The 10,480-nt window shown below is 38.8% G+C and overlaps 1 protein-coding gene across 1 annotated transcript in view; it reads right to left on the bottom strand.

The window, feature by feature from the left end:
• Positions 1-1,009: 1,009 nt before the first annotated feature.
• si:ch211-269e2.1 overlaps positions 1,010-10,480 on the bottom strand; it is a 50,426-nt gene continuing 40,955 nt past the window's right edge. Inside the window, exons 29-33 of the mRNA XM_017357835.4 lie at positions 10,060-10,188; positions 9,769-9,974; positions 2,045-2,102; positions 1,791-1,958; positions 1,010-1,558 (exon numbers count right to left, since the gene is read on the bottom strand). Coding sequence (XP_017213324.1) covers positions 1,838-1,958; positions 2,045-2,102; positions 9,769-9,974; positions 10,060-10,188 — 514 coding nt within the window. The 3' untranslated portion in view covers positions 1,010-1,558; positions 1,791-1,837. The remainder of the gene's footprint in view (positions 1,559-1,790; positions 1,959-2,044; positions 2,103-9,768; positions 9,975-10,059; positions 10,189-10,480) is intronic.

Here is a 10,480-nt window from a genome sequence, read left to right as displayed (position 1 = left end):
GTCAGTCCAGTTTTCAGAGTTTAGTTCAGGTCAGTGTGGTTTAAATTTCACTGCTGATGGTCCAAACACTGAAGAGCAAATCCATCAATGTGCAGCTCCACAAGTCCCAAACCAAGCAAGCCAGTAGCAAGGAACAATCTTCACCAATTGAGGAAAGTGAAGGAAAGAATCTTCCATGTCTTACTTTTTTTTATACTGTTTGTGTCACTTAATATATGCACTGATTGTTTGAAAATACCAAATATCTGTTACAACTGAGACTAGTCTAATAGACCATATCAATGTAATCATGTCATTAGCCCATAAACATTTCCTGTTTGTTATCAAACTATTTTCTAACTGTAACAACAGGTAACTCAATCATAACTTCATGTTAAAACAGCTATCATAATATTATTTATCAATATGTGGCTCTTTTTGGATTCTCTGAAGCTAATTGAAAATGAAAAACCCGAAATATGTTGGGGCCATTGATTTTGAATAAATCTCTCAAAATGATTTATATTACATTTAGTTTGGTGAAAAATTTGACTAATTGGTCACACTTTATTTAGATGGTCCATTTGTTGAATTTAAGTTAGATTGCATCTACATGCCGACTAATTCTCATTAGATTAAGTAGACTGTTATGGTTAGTGTAAGTAAACCTGTACTTGCAAAGTTTCTTATAGTCAGTTAAATGTCTGTTGAAGGAGCAGTATCAACAGATATTAGGCAGACAGTCTATTAATGCTCAAATGGATCATCAAAATAAAGTATATCCGACAAACACGGCTTTATCTGAAATAATTTCATGTGCATCGTCATTTATCAGTTTGTGTGTATATTAATTTAGCTGGGAATAAATGATTAGCATTAACAATCCTATTCTACGTCTTTTTGAACAGGAAAAGCACAATGTCATTTTCCACAGTTCTTCATTTTGTATGGATAATTGTTCAAATAAAATATATATATAATTCTGGACAGGTATAGGTTTTTAAAAATTAAGCAAAACAAAAACAAGATGTTTCTTTTGCAATGGGTCAATTTTTTATTTTGTGATTTACATTGTATCCAATTTTGGTCTCAACATATGAGCAGTACCAAAAATGTATCTGCATTACATTACATTAAACATGGTAATGTAAAATGTTAAACAGTATGGACCCCTTTACCATAGTAAATACTACAAATATATAAAAGGATGAACATCAACAATGTATTACATAAGGAAAAGAAAATGACATACGCTGTCTAAATACAGTTGTTGTAGCTTATATAGCAAACCTGAACGAACAACTACATGATTCAATGAAAATATCTGTGGTCCTGAATGACGAAATATATAGTGTTGACAAATGTTTCCAGAAAAACTGAAGGTCTAAACAACAATATTATTCAATTTAGTATTAAATGTGTCAACATTTGAAAGTGCGTTGTCTTGTGTTTTAAGCCCTCAGGCCTAGTGCAAATCAATGCACCATATTCTTTACAAAATATTTCAGCACCACCATAAAAGATGTGTACACTTAAAGTGGATATACAGGGAATTATGCAGTACGGCAGTCCATATACAGTATATATATATATATATATATATATATATATATATATATATATATATATATATATATATATATATATATATATGTATATATATGTATATATATATATATATATATATATATATATATATATGTATATATATATATATATATATATATATGTATATATATATATATATATATATATATATATATATATATATATATATATATATATATGTATATATATATATATATATATATGTATATATATATATAAAGACTCATGATAACAAAAGTGAAGTACAGCATTAGACGTCGATCTCTACAGTATCAACATCCACCTCCTCACTGCTCCTCAGGCCTTTATCAGACTGGAGATAAAGATGTTCTCGGCTCAGTGGAGTTTGCTGGACCTTTGAGTCATTAAAACTGTACAGAGACAAAAAAAAAAATTCCAACATTCTGTTAGTCACATGACTGACTCTTCACTGTCAATAAGAGTTTATTGAGCTCACCTTCTCAAAAGCTTGCTTCCCCTCAGTTCTGTAGAGGGAGAAAGAAAGCGTTGCTCTCCTGCAAACAGAATTATTTTAACAATCAAACTGTTGAAATAAAAAAACATATAAAATTAAAGCTGCAAGCAGCGATGATAGGGACCTCGCACCCGGGCTCACCGCCGCCCGGTGACCTTACGATGACAGAGAACAGCGAACAATAATAATATAAGCCAATATATTTAAAAAAAACTAAGAAAATCACAGATTTATGCCAAACTTCCTCCTGTCAGCAGGTGGCGCTATAACTGTGACTCAAGATTGGCATTTAGATGTCTTCAGGAGAGGAATTTAATCAACCATGTGAAGTTTCAGGCACATGGGACATTGTGTGGCTGAGTTATAAGCCAAACTACCTTCTGCCAGCAGGTGGCGTTATGACTGACTCAATATTGTTATGTGGATGTGTTCAGGAGAGGACTTTTATCAACCATGTGAAGTTTCAGGCAGATAAGAGATTGTGTGGAGATTGTGTTATAAGACAAACTACATTCTGCCAGCAGGTGGCGCTATTAAAGACTCAATATTATTATGTAGATGTGCTCAGGAGAGGACTTTCATCAACCATGTGACATTTTAGGCAGATCTGACATTGTGTGGCCGACTTACAAGCCAAACTTCCTTCTGCCAGCAGGTGGCGCTATGACTTTGACTCAATATTATCATGTAGATGTGCTCAGGAGAGGACTTTCATCAACCATGTGAAGTTTCAGGCAGATCGGACATTGTGTGGCCGAGTTACAAGCCAAACTACCCTCTGCCAGCAGGTGGCGCTATGACTGACTCAATATTGTTATGTAGATGTGTTCAGGAGAGGACTTTTATCAATCATGTGAAGTTTCAGATAGATCGGACATTGTGTGGTTGAGTTATAAGGACTTCCTGTTCCATGGCGAAGCGTTGAGGTTTGTCATGCCACCACAGACACGCCCCTCTGCAAAAACTCTAGATCTTCACAATATGTCATCGCTAGAGCTTTCAGATGACACCACTCTATTTTGGTGCTGATACGGGAAAGTTTGTGGTAGGAGTTTGTTATAGTGTCAAACATGTCATTTCCTGTGGCCAGCAGGTGGCGCTATAACTGTAATTGGATATCGGCACGTAAACCTGGTTAGGTCAGGACTGTTATTAAATGTGTGAATTTTGAGGCAGATTGAATATTGCATGCCTGAGTTATAACGATTTCCTGTTTGGTGGCGAATCATCAAAGTTTACGAGGCCGCCATGGACACACCCATCGATGAAAACTCTAAAGCTTCGCAATTTAACATCACCAAGGCTTTAAGATGACAAAACCCAATTTTGGTGTTGATTGGATAAAATCCCTAGGAGGAGTTCGTTAAAATACAACGCCTGGAAATGGCAAAAACGCCACTTTTTCGCCGCAGGAAGTTAATAATATCTGACTTCCTGTTGGGTTTGAGATATGGCTCCAAGAGACTTTTTCGTATGTTTTGGCATGTTTGAGGTGTGTGCCAATTTTCGTGCATGTGCGTGATTCGTAGCTCGGGGGCTCGTCCGTTTAATTTTTCTAGGTGGCGCTGTCGAGTCATTTTGCCACGCCCACTTTAATATTGTTATGTGGATGTGTTCAAGAGATGACGTTTATCAACCATGTGAAGTTTCAGGCAGATCGGACATTGTGTGGTTGAGTTATCAGGACTTCCTGTTCCATGGCGAAGCGTCGAGGTTTGTCATACCGCCACAGACACGCCCCTCTGCGAAAACTCTAGATCTTCACAATATATCATCGCTAGAGCTTTCAGATAACACCACCTAATTTTGGTGCTGATACGATAAAATTTGTGGGAGGAGTTTATTACTCAGTAAATTATGTCATTTCCTGTGGCCAGCAGGTGGCGCTGTAACTGTATCTGGATATTGGCATGTAAACGTGTTCAGGTCAGGACGCTTATCGAGCGTGTGAATTTTGAGGCAGATCGGATAATGCATGCCTGAGTTATAACGACTTCCTGTTTTGTGGCGAATTGCAAAGTTTGCGAGGCCGCCACGGACACGCCCATCGACGAAAACTCTAAAGCTTCGCAATTTAACATCGCCAAGGCCTTTAGATGACAAAACCCAATTTTGGTGTCGATCGGATAAAATCCCTAGGAGGAGTTCGTTAAAATACAACGCCTGGAAATGGCAAAAACGCCACTTTTTCGCCACAGGAAGTTAAAAATATCCGACTTCCTGTTGGGTTTGAGATATGGCTCCAAGAGACTTTTTCGTATGTTTTGGTGTGTTTGAGGTGTGTGCCAATTTTCGTGCATGTGCGTGATTCGTATATCGGGGGCTCGTCCGATTAATTTTTCTAGGTGGCGCTGTCGAGTCATTTTGCCACGCCCACTTCCGAAGCCCTTAACAAACGTAAATTTTCGCCACTTCTGAGGCGTGTGCAAAGTTTCGTGAGTTTTCGGGCATGTTTAGCCCCTCAAAACCGCGATTCATTCCGCGGAAGAAGAAGAAGAAGAAGAAGAAGAAGAAGAAGAATAATTAAAGCTGCAAGCAGCGATGAAAGGGACCTCGCACCCGGGCTCACCGCCGCCCTTTGGCCTCAGGATGACAGAGAACAGCGAACAATAATAATTTAAGCCGATATATATAAAGAACCTGAGAAAATTACACATTTATGCGAAACTTCCTCCTGTCAGCAGGTGGCGCTATAACTGTGACTCAAGATTGGTATGTAGATGCCTTCAATAGAGGAATCTTATCAACCATGTGAAGTTTCAGGCACATGGGACATTGTGTGGCTGAGTTATTAGACAAACTACCTTCTGCCAGCAGGTGGCGTTATGACTGACTCAATATTGTTATGTGGATGTGTTCAGGAGCAGACTTTTATCAATCATGTGAAGTTTCAGGCAGATCAGAGATTGTGTGGAGATTGTGTTATAAGACAAACTACATTCTGCCAGCAGGTGGCGCTATGAAAGACTCAATATTATTATGTAGATGTGCTCAGGAGAGGACTTTCATCAACCATGTGACATTTTAGGCAGATCTGACATTGTGTGGCCGAGTTACAAGCTAAACTTTCTTCTGCCAGCAGGTGGCGCTGTGACTATGACTCAATATTATTATGTAGATGTGCTCAGGAGAAGACTTTCATCAACCATGTGAAGTTTCAGGCAGATCGGACATTGTGTGGCCGAGTTACAAGCCAAACTACCTTCTGCCAGCAGGTGGCGCTATGACTGACTCAATATTGTTATGTGGATGTGTTCAGGAGAGGACTTTTATCAATCATGTGAAGTTTCAGGCAGATCAGACATTGTGTGGTTGAGCTATAAGGACTTCCTGTTCCATGGCGAAGCGTTGAGGTTTGTCATGCCGCCACGGACACGCCCCTGTAAAAAAACTCTAGATCTTCACAATATATCATCACTTGAGCTTTCAGATAACAACCAACCAAATTTGGTGCTGATATGAAAAAATTTGTGGGAGGAGTTTATTACTCTGTAAATCATGACATTTCCTGTGGCCAGCAGGTGGCGCTATAACTGTATCTGGATATCGGCATGTAAACGTGTTCTGGTCTGGACTCTTATTAAACATGTGAATTTTGAGGCTGATCGGATAATGCATGCCTGAGTTATAATGACTTCCGCTTTTGTGGCGAATCATCAAAGTTTGCAAGGCCCCCACGGACACGCCCATCGACAAAAACTATAAAGCTTCGCAATTTAACATCGCCAAGGCCTTTAGATGACAAAACCCAATTTTGGTGTCGATAGCATAAAATCCCTAGGAGGAGTTCGTTAAGATACAACGCCTGGAAATGGCAAAAATGCCACTTACTTGCAGCAGGAAGTTAAAATTATCCGACTTCCTGTTGGGTTTGAGATATGGCTCCAAGAGACTTTTTCGTATGTTTTGGCGTGTTTGAGGTGTGTGCCAATTTTCGCGCATGTGCGTGATTCGTAGATCGGGGGCTCGTCCGTTTAATTTTTATAGGTGGCGCTGTCGAGTCAATTTGCCACGCCCACTTCATTATTGTTATGTGGATGTGTTCAGGGGAGGACTTTTATTAACCATATGAAGTTTCTGGCTGATCGGACTTTGTGTGGTTGAGTTATGAGGACTTCCTGTTCCATGGCGAAGCGTTGAGGTTTGTCATGCCGCTACGGACACGCCCCTCTGCAAAAACTCTAGATCTTCACAATATATCACCGATAGAGCTTTCAGATGACACCACTCAAATTTGGTGCTGATACCATAAAATTTGTGGGAGGAGTTTCTTACAGTGTAAAACATGTCATTTCCTGTGGCCAGCAGGTGGCGCTATAACTATATCTGGATATTGGCATATAAACGTGTTCAGGTCAGGACTCTTATCAAACGTGTGAAATTTGAGGCAGATCGGATAATGCATGCCTGAGTTATAACGACTTCCTGTTTTGTGGCGAATCGTCAAACTTTGCGAGGCCGCCACGGACACGCCCATCGACGAAAACTCTAAAGCTTCGCAATTTAACATCGCCAAGGCCTTTAGATGACAAAACCCAATTTTGGTGTCGATCGGATAAAATCCCTAGGAGGAGTTCGTTAAAGTACAACGCCTGGAAATGGCAAAAACGCCACTTTTTCGCCGCAGGAAATTAAAAATATCTGACTTCCTGTTGGGTTTGAGATACGGCTCCAAGAGACTTTTTCGTATGTTTTGGCATGTTTGAGGTGTGTGCCAATTTTCGTGCATGTGCGTGATTCGTAGATCGGGGGCTCGTCCGTTTAATTTTTCTAGGTGGCGCTGTCGAGTCATTTTGCCACGCCCACTTCCGAGACCCATAATAAACGTAAATTTTCGCCACTTCTGAGGCGAGTGCAAAGTTCCGTGAGTTTTCGGGCATGTTTAGCCCCTCAAAATCGCGATTCATTCCGGAAAAGAATAATAATAATAATAATAATAATAATAATAATAAACGGAGCAATTCCAATAGGGCCTACGCACCGTTTCGGTGCTCGGTCCCTAATAAACAGAGCAATTCCAATAGGGCCTACGCACCGTTTCGGTGCTCGGTCCCTAAATATGAAATCTGACTAATGGTAGCTGAAGTCATCAAACTGACAATATCAGGCTTTTGCTTAGAAGATACCAAAACAACTTTTTTTTTTCTTTTTTTTTTTGTCCAGTGGATTAACTTGCACAGATTCATTGTTCACCTAAACTAGAACAATGGGCACGGGCTATAAGCAGTACATATTGATCTCACACAGACTTTAATGTTCTACTAAAGAAGAAAGTCGATCTACATCTTCAACGTCCTGAGTGTGAGTAAACTGATTAACCCTTGTGTACTGTTCTAATTGACTACCCTTTCATTATGTTGGTGTCTGTTTTTGCCCCATTGACTTCCATCATAATCACATATTTTGATAGAAAAACCATGACAGCATATAATCACGCATTCTTGATTGTTGCTGGTTTCCCGTTGAGAAGAGTCACAATATGTCATTTTTACTGTTGATCTTTAGTGGGCAGCATTAACCCTTTAGATAGGCCTGTGCAAACCAGTTCCTGCCTTTTACATGGACTTCTATGGAGTAAAACAGCAGATTATAATGTGTGTGTGTGTGCATAAATACACTTACTATGTTCTGAGAGCTGGGGTCAGTTCTACATACGTGGATTACTCAATTAGCTGGATTTGGTTATTGACTATTTGACACGATCCAGGAACATTTAGTTCTTTAATCCTAATCCGAGAGTTGTTGTCATAAGAAAACAGTTGTGGTAGCTCAAACCTGCTCAGGAGCAGCAGCTTATTTCATATAAGCAGGATTAGATCGGGTCATTTCAAGCAAAGGTAATACTGAAAGTAGAGCTGGGTGATTTGGCCTAAAATCTAAATCTTAATTAATTGAACAATTTAACTCAATTACAATAAAAAAATTTTATTTTGCTTTCATAATTGACTGATTGTTTTGTACAGTAAGTATGCTCTTATATTAGCAGTGAGAGATTTGTGAATGCAGGGTGTATTACTTCATTTTAAAATAACTGAAGCAAACGCACACGGTGCGTTCGACTTGATGCAACATTTGCAGACACTTTTACTGATCTACATACTTTTTTGATCCTAATATGCTGATTAAGAAACTTGAATAAGCCTAGGCTATTAGAATAAAGAAAATCCCCTCTAAATGTAAAGCTAAATAAACTGCTAAATACTCTCGACACAGGAAAGTGCAAAACCTGCAGCCCACAACACATGTGGAAAGTTATTTCATATCATATTTAACAAACCATTTACTACGAGTTTTATATCATTTTGCTCACGTGATAATTAAATAGTAATCAGATGATGTCAATACGCTGCTGTGCCATTAGTAGGACCACTCCGCAGATTTTTAGCCCATTATTAATTCTGTTTATTTACTTAAGTAAATGTAAATCTGCATTTATTCAGTTTTTATTCAGTAATTTATTTCTTTTTATTTAATATATTAAGATTTTAGTTATGATACTCCCAAAATAATTCTGCAGAAATCCGCAGATTTTTACCAAAAAACGTCCGCAGATTCCGTCTGGCCCTAGCCATTAGCCAATCACTGCATTGCTGATCATGATTTCAATAGATCAGTCCTTCACAACACACGCAGCGATCCCAGATCAGTTCATCCAGATATTTAATCTGATTCGTGAGCTTGTTTGAAGGACAAAATTAGCCAGAGATCAGTTATCAAGATTAAAAGATCCAGAATCTGTCAAATCATCTTAAATCATTTAAGCGAGGTATAAAGAATGGACCCTGAGCTGCTTATTTTGATTTTCTCAGAAATATCAAGATAAGTGCACAAAAGTCTCTCTCACACACACAAACACACACACAAGCTTTTTTTTTGCATTGCAACTAATGATCAACAGTAAAAATAACATATTGTACCTCATCCCGACAGGGAAAACAAGCAACAATCAAGAATGCGTGATTATATTGTTCGATTACAGCCAAAAAGCTGCTATTGTTGTATTGGAAAAATGTTAATCCTCCAACTGCCAAACTATGGCTTGAAGAATTGATATCTACTCTGCACCTGGAACGAACAAGATTTATTTTAAAAGGCAATATTGGACAATTTCAGAAAATTTGGGGCCCTTTCTTTTGTTACTTCATGGGGAATTCTTGCCCCCAAAGCAATGTATTGTAACTAAAAGTTGTTTTGATTATCACTGTAGTGTATACTTACAGGCTGGGCTTGGGGTGTTTGTTTTTTTTGTTTGTTTGTTTTGTTTTTGTAAATGTATGCATATCAGAAAACTAATCCTGTGATTATTGTAAGTTTATTCAACGACCAAATAAAAAACTTATTTGACAAAAAAAAGGAAAAAAAAGAATGTGTGATTTAATGGTTTCATGGCTTTGCAATCAAAAAATGTGATTATAATGGAGGTCAATGGGGCAAAAACAGACACCAACATAATAAAATAGTCATTTTTCATAGCATTTTTTATAAAATATGTGTCAAAACATAGATTTGTCAGCGAAAAACATTCCATTTGCTCAAACACAGTGAAAGTTGTAGCCGAATTCAGACCCAAAATCACCCCGGAGCAGATGAAGACATCCCGACAGCAGACAGGGGTTAAACTGAATTGATTGAGTACAGTGTAAATGGTGATTTTTGTGTGAACTATCCCTTTAGAGAAGCTCAGCAGTGGCCAGTGAGTGTCTCACCTTCAGACTGGACGAGTCTAATAGAGGGAGACCTGGAGCGGTTAGTGAGAGAGGGCTGTTTGTTGGTGTCGGAGCTGATGAAGGAAACAGCATCCTCTCCCTCAGCTGTGCCCATCAGAGATGCCCTGTAGTAAATCAGCGGCATCCAGCTCTCTTCTCGGTTACTGATGACCTGCTCGCCTGCAAACTTCTGCAGATAACCATAACTACAGGGGGGAAAGCAAGACGTGATTGAGACTGTTTTAGTGAAAGTAAGCTGAGATGTGGAGAGCTGATTTAGTTTAGACTCACATGGTCTTCTTGTCAGGTTTGAGCAGTTTGCTGGAGAATTCGCTGAGGATGGTGAGGTACGAGACGTACGGTGGAGACTGTTTCTCGGACTGCTGAACAAACCCTTGGAAAACAAATTCAATGCCGTCCCTGCACAAAAAAAGCCACTTATTCAAGCGCAGGTACAGGAGAAGCACATTTCATCACATCAAAAGTGACACCGTCTACTTTGTTAGCTTTATTAAATTATTAAAGAGTTAATTATTAGTTAATTATTAAAGAGAACAATTCATCCTTGCTAGTTAATCTGTGGTCTGATGAACTCAATTCTGAGATTAGATTGTAACACTCTGGGCTAGTTTTTAACATACACTTGAATGCCAGTGAGGGAGAGTCATGTACTGTAAGTTGGCTTTTGTCATGAGATTAATGTAAACAGAGC

Source organism: Danio rerio, chromosome 9 (assembly GCF_049306965.1).
Source record: "Danio rerio strain Tuebingen ecotype United States chromosome 9, GRCz12tu, whole genome shotgun sequence".
Classification (NCBI taxonomy): Eukaryota; Metazoa; Chordata; class Actinopteri; order Cypriniformes; family Danionidae; genus Danio; species Danio rerio.
Note: the sequence above shows the minus strand (reverse complement) of the source record. Positions and strands in the feature narration are given on the sequence as shown.